The 23,617-nt window shown below is 39.9% G+C and overlaps 1 protein-coding gene across 1 annotated transcript in view; it reads left to right on the top strand.

The window, feature by feature from the left end:
• SORCS3 (sortilin related VPS10 domain containing receptor 3) overlaps window positions 1–19,071 on the top strand; it is a 540,518-nt gene extending 521,447 nt beyond the window's left edge. Inside the window, exons 21-27 of the mRNA XM_011363775.1 lie at window positions 2,498–2,621; window positions 3,924–4,036; window positions 7,961–8,092; window positions 9,672–9,771; window positions 10,723–10,828; window positions 16,152–16,312; window positions 17,114–19,071. Of these exons, the coding sequence (XP_011362077.1) occupies window positions 2,498–2,621; window positions 3,924–4,036; window positions 7,961–8,092; window positions 9,672–9,771; window positions 10,723–10,828; window positions 16,152–16,312; window positions 17,114–17,178 (801 nt within the window). The 3' untranslated portion in view covers window positions 17,179–19,071. The remainder of the gene's footprint in view (window positions 1–2,497; window positions 2,622–3,923; window positions 4,037–7,960; window positions 8,093–9,671; window positions 9,772–10,722; window positions 10,829–16,151; window positions 16,313–17,113) is intronic.
• The last annotated feature ends 4,546 nt before the right edge of the window (window positions 19,072–23,617 follow it).

Genomic DNA, 23,617 nt, shown 5'->3' with positions numbered 1-23,617 from the left:
CATTGTCCTAAATACTCTGGCTTGCAAATTCTTAACAAAAATTCAATATTTGTTTATACTTCCCCCTCTATGAGGATATAAAATGAATCAATAATAAAATGCGTGAATATGAAGTGTGCACTTCCTGAGTTCTGACAAAAGCATATACCTGTACCGCAAACTTCTATCAAGATATGTAGTATTATTATTGTTCCTGAAAGTTCTCTCATGCCCCGTCTCAGTCAATTCCCACCCCAATCCCCACAACCAACCATTATTTTTCTCATCATAGATTCGATTTGCCTATTTTAGAACTTCATATAAATGCAGTCATACCATGTGAATTCTTTTATGTAAGGCTTCTTTCACTTCTTATGGTTTAGGGATGCATATATACTGTTGTGTATGTCAGTATTTGTTCTTTTATGTTCATTGTATGAATATACTATGATGTTTTAATTCATTTTTCTATTGATGAATTCTCCTAGGCTCTTTTCAGTTTGGGGCTGTTATAAACATATTGCTATGAATATTTTGTTTGTCTGTTTGTGGACATATATTTTCTTTTATCTTGACTAAATTTCTAGGACTGAGATTGCTAAGACATAAAATGTAAAATGACACAACTACTTCAGAAATAATTATTGCAATTTCTTGTAAAACTAAACTTATTCTAAGGTAATGAAGCAGTTGAAGGTTTCCTGAAAGATAAGACCTAATGGGTTGACCAGTAGGAACCAGAAAGTATGCCTAAAGCTAGTCATCCTTCCTATATATTGAGCTGAATGAGTCCTCACAGCTCCTGTAGCCCAAACTCTTCATTTAATAGATAAAACACTAAGACCCAGAATGGGAACAAACTTTGCTCAAGATCATTCATTAAAATAGTAACAGAGCCAGAGTTTCAAGTCTCTGTTTTCATCCTAGAGGTGGCAACATGTGGCACACACGTTATTTTTTCCCTTATTTGATGAGCATAGCCAACATTGCTATGCTGAGACCAACTTGACTTTAGATTCCTATTCAACACAAGGCACTAAACAGCCACTATCGGTGTTGGAGTGCATCACAGTACCTACTTGTACATCATTTGTCATTTAATTAATAAGACACATCCTTGTATGTATCACCACAGAGCCATAAGTATGGGGAAGAATGCTTGAATTCTGGGGTTTATCCTTAGTTAAGGAAGAGAGTCTATCTCTTTCCATATCCAACCTCTTTCATTTAGCAAACAAAGAAGAAGGGGTGTCAGAAGCTTAGAGCAGTATCTCTAATCCTGCCAAATTCCAGCCATTGGCCTGGTCATAAAATAGAGCTATAGAATTTTAAAGCAGAAGAAATCAAATTATTACTTCAAAGGCCTAGGTGAAAATTCTGAGCTAGAAAAGAAGCCAAGTCTCGCAGCAAGGATGCTGTCTGAAGACTGCATCTCTGAGCTTTTGCAAGGTTCTGTCCTACACTCCCAGGCCATGTTCGGTTAAGGTACATAGGATTGTTGTGTGATCACAGGCCAACAATCACCCTCTAAAAGGGCAGCTCTCTGCATTCCCAACTGGCTACACTATCACCCTCTGTCCCATTGTTGCCTCTGACACAGAGAGGAAAAGGAGTCTGCTCATCTGGGCTTGTGATATCTCTTTATGTGCTGCCTTAGAGAAGCCTGCTACTATTATGTCCTACCTTTCAAACACCAGGGAGCTTGAAAGGGCACGGTCCTCAAGCTGACCACTGAATAGTGACTCTTCGGTCTTGGGATCTTCATTTTCTTCTCTCCAATAAGCACCTGATTTTTATCAAGATCCTCTTTCTCAAGGGGAAAAAATGATTATCTTTCTCTTTTATCCTTAGTGAGTGCCTATCTGTTATGATAAGGAAAATCAAACAGAGAAAGAAAAAGAAAGAAAAAATGATCATAGAAATGTATGTTTATATGTTTTCCAACCTATTAATAATGTTAGAAATGGCTTGCAAGCACAGATATAATAAAGGAAAAAACCAATAATATGGTCTTGCATCCAACTTACATATATATTCTGCTGTATGTAAGACAGTTGTGCCAAGGATGGGGATACAGAAGTAAATAAATTGCACTCACTTCTCTGAATGGTCTTATAGTCCAGTGCAACACAGGATGAAAATTCAAGTGATGCAGAATATTAGAGAAGGGAAATGATCTCCTATTTCCAGAGGCAACAGAAATAGGTTTCAAAAGTAGCTTCTACTTTGCCCCAGGAAGAGGAAGAGAATGACAAGCAAAATCCAGGATATCTAGTCTTATCTTCATCTTATAGGATTAACATTTTACAGTGTATTTCGAGTGTATTAATACTCTTCCTGGATACTGGATATAATCACAATTTTAGGAAGTGGTGTAATTATCTTTTTTCTTTTTCAAGTTAGGATCCCTTGGTGATATGCAAATGTTATGCAGATTGATGACAGTCTGGGATTTGTCGGAAAGGAGGAAATCTCGTATCCCACAGAGGATTAAATTGGTCTTTCCACTCTCTTTTAGCCCCTCATCACCTTGGACAGCAGCATTTCCTTCACATTCCTTGCAGAGGGAACCAATACCATCACAGTTCAGGTGGCCGCTGGGAATGCCCTTATCCAGGACACGAAAGATATCGCAGTTCATGGTAAGCTCTAAAAAATGTCCTGTGATGCTTCCTCCTGCCTGTCCAATCCCCTCTACCCACCTTAGTGACAATTGCTGACTGCTTTGGAAATTCCCCAGGCCATGGGAAAATTATGTAGGTCCACAAAAGGTATCCACACCTTCCTACCTTGTTCCTGAGCAGAGACTGGGCTTATAAGAGAAGCAGGGCACAGGCAGGCATTAGTTGTCTTCTGCGATGTATCTGTATCACAACCTGATGGTCTCATTAGACAGAAACTTATCATAAGTTGAAGTAATGCTAAGCTGGAAACAGAAGCATCTAGATCTTAGGTCCTGATTAGGTACCAACAACACACATGTAGCAGCACCCATTCGTTATGAGAATTGGGACCAATGATTTTAAAAGCTGGAAGAGTCATGGTCCCTGCCTTGAAAGAACTCATAGTGCAGGTACTGAGATGAGCCACACATAACCTATGTGTTTTCTTGCTTGGTGGAGCTTCTAACATCCTGAAGAATCATTCTCAGTTATTAAATTTATTTTAAATGAAATTTGTGCTTTTACCACCATCTGACACAACCTCCCCCAAGCCCCTAGAAACAGCCGCTGTACTGAGAGGGTTTTCTTGAAAGTTGCACTAAGGTCCTCTGACTCAGATCACATCTCTTCAGCCCTCCCCCTACCCCAGGTGAAAGCCTTTGCTACATCTCTGCAAACTTGATGCTCAGACTCTCTCATAGAACACCTAGAAGATGTTTTTTTTAATTAAACATTTTTTATTGAAGTATAAATTTAATACAGAAAAGTACACATCATAAGTGTTTTAGCTTCATGAATTACCACAAAGTGAACAAAGCTGTGTACCCACCAAGCAGGTCCAGAAATTGAACATTACCCTCGCCCTAGATACAGACAGTTGCTAGCAGGGCAGATAAAGGAACTGAGGGAGGCACAAAGGCTCCATTCTCATTAAACCTAACTTATTAGTGCTTTATCACTGGCTCCTCATGGTACCACCTACAGTAGCAAACGTCTCCTTTTTCTGGAGTTTCATACTTATATTTTATCTCAGGCAATATTCTTTTACAAGAAGAAGGGCTTAAGATCTTAGGCACTCACAAAAATGGTAGGAGCACAAATCAACTTCTGGTCATCAAATCCCACTTTCTTTCAGAAGCCAAAGAACAGGCTGTGAAGAAGGAATTACAGCTGAGGCTACACAAAAGTGTGGATCCTTTCCCTAAAGCACAGTGGTTGTAGAGTCCCCCTTGCCTCTCACACCCTCTCTCAGCCTCACTCACACACTCTCTCCTCCCGCAGAATACTTCCAGTCCCAGCTCTTATCATTCTCCCCTAATCTGGATTACCACAACCCCGACATTCCCGAGTGGAGGCAAGATATTGGCAATGTCATCAAGCGCGCTCTGGTTAAAGTAAGTTGATTTCATCTTTGCTTAAATCTTTATGAATCAAGGACCAGATGGTGTTCTCCAGATTATATTTTCATGGCTTAAAACCATCATTCTACAGTTGGATGAGGATTATTTCTCTGTAAAAAGAGAGAGAAGAAAAAACGGAAGGGGTGAAGGAAGGATGAGGAGTTGGTGGTGGGGGGAGAAAGAGAGAAAGAGCTAGAGAGAGAGAGAGAGAAAGAGAGAGAGAAAGAGAGAGAGGGAGGGAGAGAGAGAGAGAGAGGCAAGCCAGTGTTAGAGAATGGAGATTGTCCTCATCCTTATCCTAAATTTTTCTAAGACAGGAACTTGACCCCTTTAACGAATGATGAGGACCACTCATTGAGCTTATACTAATATCATTCACTAGCTGGATGTTTGCCTACCAAAAGGGTTTTCTTAACCAGACACTCAGACTCCAAGACTACCATTGGCCATACGTGACAATCAAGGCTCCTATAGGCCAGGAAATGGAGCATGTCAGCAAACTCTATAGAGTTAAGCCAAGGTCATATTAGCCTTAAAGAATATTTTAAAGAATTTGTTAATCCTTTGCTCAGAGCTAGGCACTAGAGTGTAATGATGAATAAACATTGTATCAGTCAATTCTAAAAGGTGACTTGTTTTATGATAGAAGCATGGTTAGCATTTCAAAAGAACATGGAGAGAACTGTGAGTGACTCTATCCAGGAAAGTGAAGGCGTAGCACATATATGTGACTATTAGACTATTAGAATGGTCTTCAGAGAAGATACTTGAACTCTGTTTTAGGGGACAAACAGTGGTTAGCAGATGAAGGATCATGTCTTTCAAGTAGAATGAACAGCATGTGCAAAGCCACGTACTACTGAAAGAAAACAGCGTATTTGGGAAATGGCAGAGTGTAGCCGATCTTTAGATTTTAAGAGCAAATGTGGCTAATGTTGAGCTTGGGTGGTTAGGTCGTTTGTGAAACGTCTGAGAAACTAAAAGAGGTTTCCTCTTTTAAGTTGCCTCTTATAGGCAGTGGGAAGTGTGAGATGTGTTTGTTTTTATTTTAGTAAAAAAAACCTGGCAATGGCTTTATATTTCAGATACCCATGCTGTTGGCAATACAGAGTATGGGCTGCTGAGGTGGAAAACGAATAGAGTGGGGGGAGAGATTTCACAAAAAATAACCAGCTAAAACATGACTACAGTTAGCTAGAGATAAAGGATCCTGGAATAGAAACATTCAAAGGCTACTCAGGAAGTTGAAGAGTATAAGTGATGACTAATAAAATGTAGTGTGGGTGAGAGGGAGGGAGAAGCTTTCTAATTACAAGCGTGGGTAAGAGGCGGACTTGTTATTATCAAGGTGTGGACTATGAAGGAGACACATACCAGGGGGACAGTAATGGTTTAATCTTTTATGTGAGTTTGAAGTGCGTGAGAAATGAGTGGGTGAAGATAATCAGGAGAATTGAAAGTATGGATTTGAAGATCAAGAAAAGATTCCTGCTCGAGGTAGAGATATGGGAGCTGAGGCTGTGGAGGTCCTGAGACCTCCCTCCCCCACACACATCCTGGGGAGAGAAAGGAGGCAGGACAAACATGAATGTCTATGCTTCCCGAGGCAAAGGAGAAAGATCCAGGGACAGATATTGAGAAAGAGCTGACAGAAAGAAAGAAGTAAAAGAGGATGGTATAAGAGCATTTCTGTGGGAAGTTGTCTAAATGAACTTCACTTCGAATCTTTTTACAAACAAATTGTTCATAGGAAGGGATGAAAAAGAAGCTTCTCTTGGAAGCCTTGGACTGTGAAACATCCAAAATTGTATTGTATTCTATACGATTGCATTTATTGAAAACATGTGGGCTTTTTAATTAATAACTTGGTAATTATAATAATAATCCTAATAAATAATAATAATCAACCATGCCAATTGATGCCTGGGTCTTAAATCTCATGAAGACAAATCACTCACATGTCTTTGGTAGAGATTTAGCGACTCTAGACACAGAGTTCCAAGGACCCTCCAAGGTCCCTAACTGACAGGTGTTCCTTGGGACAAAGAGTCGCACCAGTCACAGCACTCCCAGGCTCACCCAGTTCACTCCCTTGGGTAATTTTCTGCATGTTGCCCTTCAGCCTGGTCTCTGGAGACTTGCTCCCCGTGGCTGGTTAGGATAAGGCCATCTTGCCCCACGCTCCTGGACACCAAGTCTTCCAGCTACTCAGGAACATGCCTCCCAGCAGGATACTAAAGCATCTGGTGAAGCCGCCTCTGGTTCCAAGGAGATGCCTCTCTGCTTGGTGGACCTTTCAGGCTCTAACTGCTGCCTGTTCCTTCTCCGCAAGTTGACACTCACTCCTTATTATCACATCTCCGAGATTAACTCCAACCTCTAAGCCTAGTTCAAAATAAGAATCAGAGTTGAGCAAATGAGAAACAACAAGCCCCTCCCCTTCTATTCAACTCAGAACTATTTATTGAGTCTCTACTCCATCGGGCATTTTTCAAAAGAGTGAGGTTGCCACAAAGACCCCTGGGAATGCCTGGGCAAACATACAATAAGAACCTATCAGAGAAAAGACTGTACCAGATGGATGTACTCTTCCGTCACAGTGGACATGATCTAAGTCCCCAAAGGCTGTATTCTGGAAGGGCTTGGGGTGAGAGGCTGATGTGGAGGAGGCCACTGAAGGCAGAGAGAGTCAGGGGAGGAGGTGGGTATTCCTGACAAATTGAAAACTTCTTGGAGGAGGGAGATAATTTTGGCCAGATCGAAAACTACATTATCATATTTGAATTGGCAGAAGAGATATTGTTCTGGAGACACACAGGAAAGAAAAGAGATGCTCTTTATAGAGGGAAACTCAGAGTTTTGTTTTCCTCAGGAATTTGCCTTCAAACAAAAGCTGACTTTTAAGTTTTTAATCAAAAAGCAATACAGTCCTTTTACTAAACACTCAAGAATAGAAAAATGAACTTACCATCTCAGCATTTAACATAATTGTTAGTGTTTTGTTTTGCTTTTTTACTTCTACACATTTTTATTTTTGTAGAGTTGTAACCAAAGAAGTGTAAGGAAATAGATCAGAATGCAGCTATCAGAAGCGCATTTTCATTGTGGCTCACTGTACTAATTATCTTAATGGTAATTAATATCTTAATTAACATTCTATCAGATTGATGATATCGTTATTCACTTAATGTTTCTAAATATTTGTGTTTTTCCCACGTATTTGCTATTATAAATAAAGTTACAAGTATTTCTTCCTGAATATGCCTTTTTCTTATATTTTGGATCATTTCTTTGGGACAAACACTCCAAGTTACAGTTACTAAAAGAAGGGTTTGAATATTTTTATGGCCTTAAAGTGAGTCTTTGGAAAAACAAATTGGCAATATGTATCAATTTTTAGTGCTGTCATCAGCAAATGAAGGGACCTCTTAATTGAAGCCTCACCAATACCAGCTATTTTAAGTTAATAAAAAATCCTGCTTTAGTCAGTGAAAACAAGTGCTGCTTTGCTTTCTTTAATTTTCATTTTCTCATGTTTGTTTATAACTCCTTATTCCTCATTTGTGGCCAGTCTGTTCATGTTTTACCCAGAAGCTCTCTCCCTCCAAGAAAATACGGGAGGAGTTTTTGCAAATGTTCCCAGCAAACAATAATTTGAAAATCATTTGTTATAGTATTTTAGTTTCGGTAAAAATGTATGTAAAAGCAGAGGACATAGAGAAACTGGTAATTCTTTACCTAGCAATTCAAGGGGACAGCAGAAAGAAAGCCTGGATATATATTGGAAACTGTGCTTAAAATGCTGCATTTATAAAATGTGTAAAAGCCTTATACCTGTGTATACTCTGCTCCTTGTTGTTGACGAAGGGAAGCCTGGCTCCTCTAGGACCTCACTCTTCAGTCTAAACATCTTTGCAGGTAACCAGTGTCCCGGAAGACCAGATTCTGGTTGCTGTGTTCCCAGGCCTCCCAACTTCAGCAGAGCTTTTTATCCTCCCCCCGAAGAATTTGACGGAAAGGAGGAAAGGCAATGAAGGGGACCTGGAACAAGTAAGTGAAAGAAAACTTGGCTAGAAGATTTGCCTGCCCCTTACATGCTAAGGGGACCTGAAGTTAATTTCAGCCAAAAAGGGAGAGACATGCTTTCTCCCGTGGGGCCATCATCAGCCTGTCACTATTTGTCCAGCACCCAGGCTTTGAAGAGCAATCAGCTTTACTCAGAATAACACAAATGCATAGACTGGAGCATGCGGCCACACAGGAAGGAAAAGCGCCCCTGGCATCTTTCATTCCAGCTGCTGGCATTCCTGCAACTTGCTCAGTTCTTCCACCCAATGACTGATCCCCGGGGAGAGAGATGGAGTGCCTCATCCTGCTTTGACTAAGGAAGTAGCATTTCCAAACAAGATTGTAATTTACTGTCCTTACCAAATGTTCATGAAGTTCCTGTGATCTGCACAGTATCCAGGAAGTACAGGCGATAGCCATTTCCATGGTTCTCCCTCTGTCACTCTCTGCTCCTGCTGGGGTCTTAGTGACTGCTCTATGCTTTCAATCTTCTTTCCCATGATGCTAAGTCAGAAGTAGAAATAAGTGAGAATGAGGCTGCTAAAAATCGACATAACTCAAACACATTTGCTCCCATACAATGTAATCATTGTATAGACGTCTCCTGTGTCCCTCTGCTACTCACCTGGCCATCACCGCATGCCCACGTCCATCCTCAGTCCTCCTCAAGCAGCATAGGTGTCATCACAGTCAGTTTCTTTGGAAAAATGAAGCAGATCCTTGCATTGCAGGGTTGCATATTGAAGTTGGCCAGAAATAAAATTCAGATCCCTTTATTCTGAAATAGCAAGTGGCATGTGTGGACTATATTTGGAAGCTACAAATATCCATCCATTTAGATAAATAGGTAATTACGGTGATGAATAGCAGCTGTGATATTAAAGTGTGTACAGCGAGATAAGAGTTAGGGACAACAGCCTAAGTCTGCCTCTGCTTTCATGTGGGAATTACACAGTGATTAAATCGATGTTATGTGTTCTGAGACTTGCTGGGGAAAAGTAAAGAGGAAAAATTATCCCATAAAAAGGAGGTAGCTTCTGCTTTGATGTTTGCCTCCCATTGTCTCTAAGAGAGAGAGAGAAAAAAAAAGCAGAGGAGCGGGCTGGGGTATACGTGTCTGCTTTAATCCTAGCAGGAGCCTCTCTACTCTCTACCCAGTGTGTATTACTTGATCAGATTAAAGAACTAACGATGGGTTGACTTTCTTTTATTGGAACCCACAACAAGTTTTTCTATGGTAAGTTAAAAGGTATGGATGAAAGAGCACGGAACTGGGAGTCAAATGGAACATTGATGTCTGTTATCAACTCTAATTGATTAGGTGCCTTATGGACACACCTCTTTCTGTCTCACTATCCTCTCTTGTATAAGTGGTTAATTACCAACTACTTCCTTTGCTTCACAGGGCTCCCAAAGAACCAAATTGATAAAACCTTCCAATATCCTGTCCTCTGATTGAACTAGGTCATTTTTTTTGCTTATTGACCCTGATTTATTACTCCATGAGGGAGCACTGTCACATGTCATGCCTTCTCATGCAGCCTCTCTCTCTCTTTTCTAGATTGTAGAGATGCTGTTTAATGCTCTAAATCAAAACTTGGTCCAGTTTGAACTGAAGCCAGGCGTTCAAATCATTGTGTATGTCACACAGCTGACATTAGGTGAGTGCCTGTTGGGATTCAGGAGAAATGAGTTTGGTGATCTGTTATCCTGGAGAGAAAGAGAGAAAGATAATTACCAAATACTTCTCTATAAATGCCTGAAAACGGCCTTGTGGCAGGGTTAAGAAAGATTAATTACATCTTTCTTGAGGCTTCCTATTGAGGAGGCAAGAAGACTTTGTTAAAAACGGTTTTGCTCTTGAATCTCTGAATGATCTTGGGGAAAACCCTCAATTTCTTTGGGCCTTGGCTTTATTCTTTGTTTTCATCTGCAACAGTTGGGATTATATTAGGTAGTCCTCAGGCTCTCTTAATTTCTGCGATTCTCTAATTCCACGAGGCCATTTCAGATAACTTTAAAACTCCCTTCGATGTATAATATATAAGTCTAAGTTGAAACAGGATCAAGTCTAGTTGGTTGATTTATAAAAGTACTAATAAAAAAAGACATGTCCTATTGGGCATTCACTACTGGCCCTCTGGGAGAACGTATGTGCTAAATATTTCTTATTAATATAAAACTGGAGATTCCGAATGTGCTTACCTAGCAATGTTTTGCCAGAACGGAGTAAAGGAAGAGATGGAAATATTGCATCAGTGTTTAATCCAAAATTCCCAATGGCTACCTATAATCATGTTGACAGACACTCAGGTTGTCTAAGAGAAAGAGTATACAAGTTCTCCTTCTACTTCCTTTAGCTGGACACATGTTGCTCAGTTTACACATAGTATAGCAAGTCTCCCCAGGCAGAGCAGAGGAGCCTACTTTTTCCTAAGAAGCTGTGATCAGGATACCATTTCATCATTGAAACCAAGGTTTCTGTGCCCAGAGAACATGCAGGGGAACTGGGGACTGGATATAAATATGGAGACCACCTGGCTGCCTTTCTCCAATGGGTACTCCCTCCAGCTAATAGCTTCCAAGTGAACATGCCTGTTCTTTTCTCCTAGCTCCATTGGTGGACTCCAGTACTGGGCGCAGCAGCTCTGCCATGCTTATGCTCTTGTCAGTGGTGTTTGTTGGCCTGGCTGTGTTTTTGATCTACAAGTTTAAAAGGTATGTGCTATTGTCACTCAGTTTTGATCTTGGGGCTAGATTCATGGGAGCTGATTCTTCCTATAACCAACATTCCTAATCTCAATCCAAATATGTGATATTAGTTCTCCTTAAAGTTCTGGCATTGGGGAAAAGCAGGAATGGTTGAGGGTCAGGGAATAAATAGGTTTAAAAATCTGAACTCTATCCACTTTATAAGTATATTGAGTTAGGGAAAAGAGGGCTGGTGTATAAAATCAATTTATTCTCTTCAAGAGAAGTGTAAGGGGTTTTTGAACCTCATTGAAATTTCTAAAGTCCGGTCTCACATACCTTTTTCTTCAGGATACCTTTTTTTCTACAGCTTAACAAACATTCAGGGTGATTAAGTGGAGAAAATGTAGTTGAATTCTGGTATGCACCTGCAGAAACACAGACACACAGATACACAAACATACATCTTCTTGTGTTACAGTAATGTGGTATTTCTGTTTAAATTGTCATGTTAAAAAAGTTCAACCTTTATCCCCACCCCTCTTTTTCCTGTTTCTAAAGGGAAATTAATCAGGAAAACCAAATTCTACGTGTACTCAGCAATTATTTTTTAAGGACACAAGAGTGGTGATATATCAGAATACTTAATAAAAACATAAAATTGAAATCAATAGTTCTGTACTATTATTTGAATAATGTGTAATATTCTACCATGAGTTGTACCGGTTAAGGGTATAAACTCTGAAATCAGACAGACCTGATTTTAACTTTTAGCATTTGTAAACTTGGGCAATGAAATTTGCTTCTCTAAGCCATAGTTCCCTCATCTGCAAAATGGGGAAAACAATAACACTTTATAGGCTTCCTATATGGTTTTAATGTAATAATATCTATACCTGGTACATATTAACTAATTAACAAATCTAAGCTATTATTATAAATAACAAAGAACATGCCTTCCAAAGGTGCCTTCTGGGACACAAACTGGCACATGATAGGCTCACAAAAATCGTATAAATGGCATAGAAATGTACTTCATAGTAAGCCTTGGTAAAGTAGAAATATTATTAATTATCGTCAGATGAGTTTTGAAAGTGTCACTTGGTCCTGGAAGTGTTTCTAGGTACTAAAATTAATGCTTTAGATTTTGGGAGGGATCAGTGGTAAAGGTGCTTCATTCTATACCTTCTTCAGCCCCTGCTAGCTCTCCTCAAGTGGATATCTCAGGCTTAAAAAGACCAGTTTTACTCAATATCCATCTCAACATTGGCCAGAACAACAGGGATCCTTCAACACTCTCCAACGGAAGGACAGAATGAGGTTTACCTTTCTACTAAATTTACAAACCAGCATGTGGGTTCATGTCTTCTTGGATCAAGACATGTCGGCCCACCTGTCCATGTTCCATTTGATGGGAAAAAAAATCCTTCATATCTCAATTAGCAAAGATTCAATGCAGAAACAGTTTGGTCAAGGCAACACGTATTTATGGATGTACTTCAATTACATGCAAAGCACACTTTCATTCATCCAAGGATTTGATTGTGGGGAAGCCTGGTGGTTACTGGGGCTGGAAGATCAACTAAACCAAATTTATTCTTCTGGCACCTAGAACTCCATGATTGCTGAGGACAGGGCCAATAGAAGCCATGAAAAAAAAAGATATTTGTGTCAGGCATCTCCAAATTAAGGCAAGACTTATCCTGTGACTTAGCAAAGTTTTCTGTTCTCTTATAAATGCTGCTAAACTCCCTAGACAGTCAACTTATTAATGTAGGCATCTCTAAATGTGTACACTTCGATACTTGAATCTATGCCAGCACTGCCATCTCTGAATTATTCTACCTCTGTAGTCCCAAACAGCAGCCAACCCTTTCTACGTCCCTGACAGTGAATCATGGAGCCAAGGCTACAGGACACAAATACCAGTCAAACTGGATAAACGGCAAAGTCAGCGAAGAGTTACCAGTCAGTATTACCTTTCCTTTCCTTAGCCATCTTTTCTAGAAATTTTCCTCCTAATGCCTAAGCCCGTTGGCGGAGGTGCTGTTGGATCTTCTTTTATTCCTTTGGTCTTCTTTCCACCTCATCACCTGGAACTCCAGGGGTGGCTGCATGGAGGGTGTCTGGCTTGCTGACAAGTAAAGGTCAGGTTCTTATACCTATTCCAAGCCTCTTTTACCTCTTTCATTACTGCGCAATGGAACTTTCTGCAGTGATGAAGATGTTCCATAATCTGTACTGTCCAACACAGTAGTTACAACAATAATAGTATTGAGGAACTGAATTATTCATTATATTTAATTTTAGTTAATTTAAATTTAAATAGCTAAATAGTTCACCTGGCTGGTGAACTTAAATAGAACAATCTAAAGAAAGGGCAGTTCTGTGTCTTTTTCTATGTCATTGGCCATGCTGAGTTTTCATACCCAAACTTTCTGTAATCACGAGCATTAACTCATTATACCCTTTATTCATTCAACAAACATTTATTGTGTACCTACTTTGTGACAGACACTGAACCCAATCTCAATGTCCCAAGTCATCACTTAACAAGGAAAGGGCGATAAAGTTACCGTGAACCCTTAGCTTTCTTTAAGTAAATATCACCCTGTCTCTCACACTTGATTTTGTTCTTGGATAGTGATTGCCATTATCTGATGTTTTAAGCAATATAATTAAAAATTCATTGGAATGGCTTTTATTTTCTGAAAACTTTGCCCAAAAAGACCTTCTTTTTCTACTGTAAATTTGTTTTTTTCTGGTTATCCAAGAAAACTTTTGAACTTTTATATTTCTTTCAGGCTGTTTTTTAGTAAGTCTTTCGTCATAGTCTGATGCCTACTTTGCTATCTCTAAATTTCCTCCCATGGGCTTCTAACACTTATCATAGTTGGAACAAATAAAATATAAAAACTGAAGTTTTTATAGGTGAGTTAGGTTGATCCATCTTTCTCCTCTTATTAAAACCTATATGAATGTGTAGCCCAAGACATGCCTCTAAATCTATTTCCCACCTTTCTTAACTGCAAACTTTCGGTATAGTCTTGACTTAGATTCTCAACAGTCCTATGCGTGGATGTGTTAAGAAATGAAAAGCAATTTGGAAATTTTTTTTTAAATACTGAAAATTTTGACATATAAAATTCATTCCCTTCCAATCATCTATTAAAATTTTTGGGAAAAAAATCTACTTGTTTTTAGAGGCTTAAATAAAATGAGCATCCTTTATAAAGGCAAATTTATCCAAATCCTCATAGGAATCATTAGGAAAGCAGAAGGGGTTGGGGGTGAGACAGTGAACTCTGACTATAGCTCTGAGGTATATAAGCTTGTGTGATCAGGAATGATTTGACTGCCCCTAGCACCTAATAAATGTTATAGTTGATTCAAATGTTCATGAGTAATATGTACTTTTATGATGAGAAGAAATCTAAGTCATTAGGCTGCATTTCTATTTAGATAAAGAAGAAAGCAAGGGCCATCGTGAATTTTTAATTAGACACATTTAGAGAGCCTTCAGTCTGCTGCTTCACACATCGTCTATTCATTCAAGGTTCTTGTAAATTATATTCAGCTGGTTCAGACCAGTAGGAGTCACGAGGACAGCTCCCGTAATATATGAAAAGCAATCGTTCAAGACATGAAAACTGAATGTAAAGAACAGGTAGAAACTGTCCTCTAGACCTTTTCTTCTGAATAGCTATAAGAAAAACTTATTAAATGCCCCTACACTCGACCTCATTGGGGATCGAAATGGAGTGGGGACAGAAATGTAAAAGCTTAAAAATACTCGCTGTTGGTGCTAGAACAACAGAGTGATTCTCCTTCAGAAATGCACAGGAGTTTCTGGTTTCTGGGTGGGTGTCAGATTTGTCTGGACTTCAATCCAATTTCCCCATCATTTTATGAGCTAGAGAGATCTCTTTTAGATATAATATTCCAAGATAAAAGTGTGGTCTTTTTGTTTGAGAACATAATAAATGAAAGTAGAAAGAGCACAAGATTTGAGATCACTTATTCATTCCTTCGACAAATTCTTGCTGATTGTAGACTATGTGCCAAGCACTGTGCTGAGTTAAGTTTATAGCAGTAAAGACGAAAACCTAGACCTTGCATACATGGGACTCTTAGTCTAGTGAGAGAGAAAGACAGAAAACAAGTCAATCAACATTGTTTATTACATCACCTTGAACTGATACCGCATTCACGTCTTTCATAGACAATGTCCCATTACATATTTATAACAGGGAAGGTTGGGTGGTCAGGACAGACCTCTTGGAAATGTTGTTGTGTAAGTCAAGAAGGACACAATCATGAGAAGAGTAAAAGAAGATGTGTTATAGATGGAGGGAACAATTGGTTCAAAGTCCCCAAGGTGGTGACAAGTTTGATGTATTAGTCTTGCAACTCAAAGTCTGGTTCTCAGACCAGTAGCATCAGCATCATCTAGGAGCTTGGCAGAAATGCAGAATTTCCACCTATCCTGTCCAGACCTATAAAGTCACAAATGTATTTTAACAAGAATCTGGGTGATGTATAATCACATTATAGTTTGAGAAGCACTGGATTAGAGAAATTCAAAGGAGGCTACAGAAGCTGGAGCATGGTCGGTCAGGAGATAATAGAGATGGGTCAGGAGATTAATCTTTGCAAAGATTTTAATCTTTGCCTGCTCATCCAACCTTATCTGTCTACCATTTTTCCAAACCCACTTTGTGTCTTCAAAGGAAATTATTTAGCTTCTCTTAATCTTTGCCTTAATCCTCTGCACAATCCTCAGAGGAAGCTATTGTGATTCCTATTGAACAGATGAGGAAACTGACTATTAAAATATTTAAGATACTTGGCCCGTGGATGGTGTTCTGAAAATAGTAGCAATTGCTATAAATCTTTTATTTCTTGGCTATTCATAAAGGAAATCAATATGAATTGATTAAATTGACACAAACTTTTCCACTATAATACAACCTTATGAGTCTCAAAGTCCAGCTCCTTTAAAAAGTTAATAATGGGTAAATGTTTTAAGGATTTTAGTGCATACCTGAATGGTAGCACTGCCGTTCTGTTTACACCTGCTTGTTTTTTGTTTGTTTGTTTGTTTGTTTTACCTCAAGAGAAGGTACTTTCCTCAGGGAGTTCTGTGGTTTACATCTCCCCAGGGCATTTGGGTCTCTAGCCTTGTGTTTGTTTATTAGCCTCGTGGCCACAGTGTCTGGATGACTAGCCCCTTTCCCTGATATTAGTTTGTCCTGTAAATAGCTTCTCCCTCTCCTCTCTTTATTACAAAGGATTTCCAAGTTCGACATGCTCCGTGGTCATAATCTGATTTTACTCCCGCCCCATGTAGGAAAATCCCCTGGATTAACATCTATGCTCAAGTTCAACATGAAAAGGAGCAGGAGATGATTGGGTCAGTGAGCCAAAGTGAAAACACCCCCAAAATCACACTCAGTGACTTCACCGAACCCGAGGAACTGCTGGACAAAGAGCTGGACACCCGGGTCATAGGTATGTGTGCTGGTGCCACCAAGCTCCTGTGTCCTCTGTTCTCTAAACACTAGGGTAGCCAACCCCCTCGGCCTGTTCTCCAGATAGTACTAGACTGGAGGGTAGGGAAAAACATAAAGTAACATAATCAATCATATTTGAAAATTTGCCTGCCACCTTTGACCACACGAAATGGCAAGATTTTTTTCCCCTTAAAAGTAGATCAAGTTTGAAAGTGCAGGAATCAGAGTCGGGAGGCATGAGGCCAGCTATCTATCACTGTTGGACTTGTTTTTTCTTCTGTATAGCAAAAGCATCATATGTCCTAATAAATAATCACATGAATGTGGGCTCTGGCATCGGATAGCCCCGGGTCCATTTTCTTGCTCAGCCAATCTATTTGCTCTGCCAATCTACTAGCTCTACGAACTCCTTGTGCCTCAAATTCCTCATCTGTGACACGGGAATAATAGTACCTACCTTCTAAGATTGTTGTGATAATGAAATGATACTATGTCATCAGCACAGTGCCTGCCACATAGTAAGTGTTCAGTATGTATTGGCTATCACTGTAGTTATTAGCAGAGTATAAGATGGCAAGGTTACTACCTTGTGTGCCGGTGTGGGTGATGGCAAATGTTAAGCATAGATGAAATATGCCAGTGAGCTAATAGGACAGAATATCCAAGTGCCCTATTAAATAAATACATAGTAAGCACCTGTTCAACGTAGCTGGGTATTTAGCAGTAAATAAAACAGACAAAGACCCCTGCCCTTGTGACATTTACAGCCTTCTCTCCCTCTGTCTTCTCTCCCCTGTAGGAGGCATTGCCACCATCGCAAACAGCGAAAGCACAAAGGAGATCCCCAACTGCACTAGTGTTTAATACCGACAAGCCACGCGGTCAACCATCTTTCTGACTTTTTATTTTTGATGATTACTATTACTATTGTTATGGGAAAAATGAAAATGTCTTTTTTAATCTTTGTTTACCAAGGGCCCCTTCATAAGTAGCAGGCAGATGCTAAGCTTTGGAAGGCAAAGGCATTCTTAGCTGATTAAAATGAGACAAAAAGGATAAGTGGCTTGTCTTTGTGCTGTGGGCAAAGTATACATCTTCCCATGGCCTTCTTGCTTTATTCTGCCATTAATAGTGCAAGAACTCTGTTTTTCCTTGTGGTCTCTCTTTCTTTTTATTTTTAAATTTGGGTTGGCTTTTCATTAACCTCCCACCTCCCCATTCCCTGACCCCTGCCAAATCACCAACACCCCTCACTCCAGCACACACAGCTAAAACATAAACCATTTCCTAGTTAGATCTGCAGGCCGTAAGTGGGTGGGGAGTGAACGTAGCTGCAGAAAGCGTGCACACTTTTATGAAAGAGGTCCTGCCTCGTGCATGTCAATAGTGAGGCTACTACTGATGGCTTACTGTATATAATTACAATGTAAATAGCTTTCTATTTCCTAAGAAATAATTTAATGTTTAGTAAAAAAGAAAACAGAAAAAAAGAATGATGTGTGTGTCGGCTTATGCACTCACCCTCAGAGCTGACCAACCCCCAGGCTTGATGTGTTGGGTTCTGGATGCTCTCCAGTTGTCTGTCACAATTAACTTTTGCATCTCTGTGTCCATGCCATAGCTGGTTTCTACTTATGTATATAAAGGGTGGGGGTGGGGGGAAGGGCTTCTTTTTGACAGTTGGTAAAGGAAGGACTATGGCGACATCGTAGACCATGGGACTCTTTTGTTCCATCAGCGACATGGACAAGTTGCAAGATGGAGCCCACTAGAGACTTCAAATGGGGGTACGGATGAGATCTAGATGGGGGTACAAGGCTTCTCCTCCAAAAGGAAAAAGTTGAGGATATTATCAGCCTGAGAAAATGGTTTCTCTAACGAGGCCAGGTGATGGATCTAAAAATGACAATGATTCTGCTCTCTGGTTGGATTCCAGGGAAATACATAATGCTTATGGGGAATTCTTGGGCTATTTGTAGCTCAGAAAAGTCCCCTGGGCACTAGGTTAAGTCCGGTGGGTGCCTCTTGGCATGAAAGGAGTTAGATAGAGAGGTGGCATTTGTCGAATCATGAGCCCCATGCAAACCCTGCAGGCCAGATAGGAGTCTAGTCTTTAATGCTATTAGTCAAAGATGATTTTAGCAAAGCTGAGCTATTTTCTTGTCAGATATACACAACTTCCTTAAAGTCAAACGTCTGCCTTCAGTTCCCTTCAGATAGTCCTTGCCTCTGGGGTGAGTAGCTTTCAAAGCCAGCATTCTCTTTTCCGGCATCCCAGCCCCTTCACCCTTACACATCTCAGTTGTTTTCAGTAAGGTCACTTTAAGCCATGCTGTAAGCATTTTTTTTTTTTTCAGGCTCAGCCTGTACACACTGTTTTAGAAAATGATATACTGTATATATGGGAGGAAAGGCTGAGTTTTGTACCTGTTAATATTTGTGGGATGTTGTTCACTTTTTTCTCTGTGAGACTCTGAGAGGATGTGACCTATAGAAATCTGATTGGTCACAACATAGATCAGGATTAGGAGTATTTCTAAAGATCCTGCTTTTTTGTTTCAATGGTTAAATGGGGCAGACAATTGCAATACTTGTACTAAACATTGGAATACAAATGCATGAGTCATATCTATATATACAGTATATGTACATATACTGTTCTTGGTTTTATTGTTCCATTTGAATATTTCTACTGTAAAAAAAAGACAGTGGTTTTGAAATTGTTGAAAATAAATGTATTTTTGTACATCAAAGCTATATACCTGTCTGAGATTTTTCTCTTTGAGCAATTTTCTTTATTTATTATATTAGTCAACTATTGCTGCCATAATGTTACATGGCAAAAAAAAAAAAAAAATCCAAGTAGCTTATAACAATAGATAATTATGTTTTGCTTTTGAGTCTTCAGATTGCCTGTGGTTTGGCTGAGCTCATCTGGGACTGACCATGCTCCCCTGGGCTAGTTTGGATGCAGGTTTCAGTTGCCCCAGGTCTGTTCCTTGAGTTGTCATCAGTACGAGACCAGCAGCTACCGAGGGTATGTTTTTTTTTTTTTTCATGGTGGGTTACAGAATTTCAAGTCAGGTTGGCAGAATACCCTATGCCTCTAAAGCCTTGGCTCAAAATGGTTATTCTATTTACCTGCTACCTACAATGAGTAAAAAAAAACACATAGCCATGTCCAATATCGATGGACTAGGGAAATATGGTCTGCCTATGCTGGTGCAAGACACTACTAAGTTACATGATAAAAGGTATGGATATATAATTCCAAACTAGGAAAGGCATGAATAATGGAGAACAAGAGTTGAACCTCATATACCTGTTCATTTTCTATGACCCCCTTCACTAGATGGCCTTTTCAAATCAATATTCAATTTCCCATCCTGATGTTTGTGGCCAGGACTTCTGAGCGGATGTCTTAGTAACTTTGGTAACTGCATGGACCTCAGCTTCCAGTGAGTGGTAGAGGTGGAACACCAACTCAGGTCTTGAAGATTTCAGCAAGATAAACAAACAAACAAACAAACAACAACAACAACAACAACAACAAACAAAACAGGAAAGGAAATCCACAGGACATATCTTTTTTTTCCCTCCTCCTCCTCCTCCTCCTTCTTCTTTTTCTTCAATCTTTTTCATATTGTTTCAAGAATTATACTGTTAACATCTACTTCTCTTGCCCAGTGCTGAGTAAGGAATTTGGAAGGATGAGTGGATGGCTCTTCTCCATATTAGGTAATAAGGGAATGTGAGCTAAGTATCTAGACAAGGGCTGTAAGTCAGACGTTTTCATTTTTTTAAGTGTTCAGAATATGTGTTAAATTTCCGCAGATCACAGAAACCCTAGAAACCAAAAAGCTTTGGTCAATAATATTTTGAATGCTAACTGGCTATTCTGAAATCACATATTCTAAACTCAATTTGAAAAAAAAGTGGGCTTTTTTTTTTCTCCATGAACATATTTAAAAATTACATATTATAGTTGTAACTTTTCTTGAGTTATACTCACCTTTTAAACGAATTTATATTATATAGGTACCTTCCTCAAATATTAGGAGTCACTTATGGCACCTCTGAAAAAAATAGTTTTTTTCAGTCTAATTAATTGTTCATAACGTAAAGTGCCTGTACATCTTTAAGAGAATTTTAATGGCTTTGAGCTTCCCAAATAATGTAAAGTGTCTAATATTCTTATCCCAAGTCAAAGGTGAATTTTCTAAATGCATTAGTTTTTGCTTTCCAAAGGTATCTAGGTTCTTCCCATGTTAATTTTGTGTCAGGCTGATAAAACTGCTCCACCAAATTAAAAAGGACACAGTAAAACAATATGAATTAGTTGGTTCATTTGGGCTAAGCCATACTAAAAATATAGCCTCTGTACCCACCATCAGCACAGGTCTGTCAGATTTCTCAGTAGTAGACAGGCAAAGGCAGGTGTCAGGGAGTGTATTCGCTTTGTAGCTGCTTCTATGCTGGGTTTCTCTCCAGTGGGGAAAACACTCTTTGCATCAGAATTGTCTTGTCTAAGGCAATTCTAGACCTGATAAGTTAAGCTTGCAGATGACTCTGGAGCTGAAGCCCAGCTCTCAGCACCGTAGGCAGATTCTCTGAGGATTCTCATGTGCACTGATGTTTGAGAACGACTGCTCTATTTGCCACTAAAATGGTTCAGGGAGAGTTACTGAGTAAAAGTCAACTGCCCTGGCTCCTGTTCCCGTGATACAAGGAACCTTAATCTGCAGAAGTGAGAACAGCTTCCAAATTTGCTCATTTCCTTCTGGGCAACAGCTGCTACTCTGAGGGAGTCACCTAATTGAGTTATCTGGAACAAAAACACACTGTGAATCAAGGTGGTGATGGATGGTGCCTTGGAAAGAATATTAAGCCAAGAGATCTCTGACTTTCAGCAAGTCATTCTGGACCATGATTTTCTTATTTGGAAACAAAAAGCACTTTATGGTCTGCCTCACTGGCTAGTCTTGTTTTCCAGAGGTGTGAGAAGCACATGGCCACTTCCAAAATTGTTGAGAGATGACTAGTACAGGCAGTACTTAGGAGAATTCTCTTCTTCTGTAGAGGTGTATGCTGAGACTCAGAGAGGAAAGTGACTTCTCTAAGGTTGCACAGCAAATCAGTGCAGAGGCAAAGCTGGATTCCATGTCTTCTTTCCACCACACAACTGCCCAACAAATGCAAAGCTGATTGAACAGGACAGCATTGAGAGTCAGTAGGGAACCCGGTGGCTATGCTAGTGTAGCGCCTGTGTTTATAATGTCCCAAGTGTCCTCGTTGTTCAGTGGCTCATAATCCTCCACATCCTGTTGCCCTACTGACCAATTTGGTGAGCGACCTCTGGCCTGATGCCCTTGCTTCCCTCACTGGGCTGAAGTAAGGCTGCTCAATAGACAACTGCCAGGCCCCAGCTTTACATGCTGTGCTGCTCGCTTTTTAAAGTGTTTGGCCTTGTTCAGAGGGAAGAAGACCAGAGAGCAAACATAAGCAATGGGATGCCTCATCCAGACACACACACCACATCCCACCAAATTCGCTTGTCTGCTCCAATGGTATGGACAAAGGAGACCAGATGTAGCCCAACAATTCCCTCTCAAAATACTACGGCATTGTGATGTTCCTTAAACTTATTTTAGTTAGCATTAACTTTACAATAGCAGAGTGCCCTTTACAATGCTCTTTGTTTCTGTTTTCAGACCACAGATCATGATGAGATATAGGGTGATTCAGAGAGGAATCAATGGACATGGGATACAAAGAAAGGGAGGAGAGCCTGGCTGGAGTTCAATTTATTCAGAGTCTAAAAGTCTCAGTAAAACTTAGGTCCATTACTTTATAATAATCTGAGGCCGAGATGGGTAAAATGATGTAATCAAGGTCCGACTTCTCTACCTATAAATTGGCGATAGTGGCATTTATCTCATGGAGTTGGAACCCAGATTAAATGAGATAATTTGGGTGAACACACACAGAATGACTGGGGCTTGACAAATAATGATTTGAATCTGAGAAGCTCTAGTTCTGTTGTCTGTCTGGATTCTTTCCCTGTGTCTTTCCTGGCCTCAAGTTGTAAAAAGGATCTGACAGTCTCTCAACTAAGGCTGTTCTCCCAGGGACAGAATTCAGATTTACATAGGGGAGGTAAATCTGAATTTACCTCCCTCAGGTCTACCTCAGAAAGAAGAGCATTTGGGTTAAAATTCATTGTGAACACCGCGATTCCAAAAGTCACTGCTCCTTTTATTATATATATTTTTAATATAATGGATTTAATTTTCCTTGGACCATATGGAAGGGATAAGAGATAGACACTTCTAATCAGGGCTTCCAGAAATGCCTCACAAAATTAGAGTGAAGGCTCTCAAGTTCCGAAACATGCTCACTCTTGCCAAATGTCGTGATTCCCTGAGGTAGCCATGCTTCTGGTTCAAAAACAGTTTGGCCTGGCTTGTTTACAGTTTTTGGCTCCAGTATTTATAACTTGCTTCCTGTTTCCTCTCCCTTCTTCTGCAAAGCTTTTATGATGATGTGTGTAGTTCCAGGTCCTCAAGTCCCTCAGAGCTTCTCTGAAAGTCACCGATTTGAGTTGTCTTCACCTTCACCTATTGAAAAATAATAAGATAAAACAATTATCTGTAAAAGGTAACTTTTATATATCTGGAAGTACCAAGGACATGGTTTTTGAACTTCATTATGGTCACAGCTCAAGGAGGGCTCTTTCAGGGAGTGAGCACAAGATGCAGATTCTTTTTAAAATGTCAGGGAAGACAGAGGAAAATAGATCGTGACAAACACACATGCCATCTGTCATTATGGCTTAGTCTCTGGGGAATGGTGCTGTTTGAAGCTATTAGAAATGAACCAGATAAAGCGAGGCCTTCAGTAATTTGCTCTAGAGAAAGTACACAGTCTGGTCCCTGAAGAACAGAGACTTCCTCAGCTGAAATGTCTGTGCTCAAAGTGTCCCCTGTGCTAAAGGCTACTCGGCTCCAGGGATTTCTTGCCACCAAAGAAGGCCCCACTTCTCCCTGGAGCCTCTCCCAGAAGCCTCTTCCTTTGATGTAGGATCTTTTGTTGCTTATTCTCCCTTGCAAAGGGTTATTGCTGTCCGGTCTTCCAAGAACTGGCTGCAATTAACATCGTGTCCAAGCATGGTAGATTTGAAGAGAAAGGAGGCTGTGCAGAAGTGACAAAGACAGAATAGAATTGTTTTTCTTGTCACTGATCTGTCTTTCTCGGTTTCTAGATAGAATCACTTGGGAAGCACATAATTGTCTCCATGAACAAC

Source organism: Pteropus vampyrus, unplaced genomic scaffold (genome assembly GCF_000151845.1).
Source record: "Pteropus vampyrus isolate Shadow unplaced genomic scaffold, Pvam_2.0 Scaffold89, whole genome shotgun sequence".
Classification (NCBI taxonomy): domain Eukaryota; kingdom Metazoa; phylum Chordata; class Mammalia; order Chiroptera; family Pteropodidae; genus Pteropus; species Pteropus vampyrus.
This window is presented reverse-complemented; position numbering and strand designations above follow the sequence as displayed.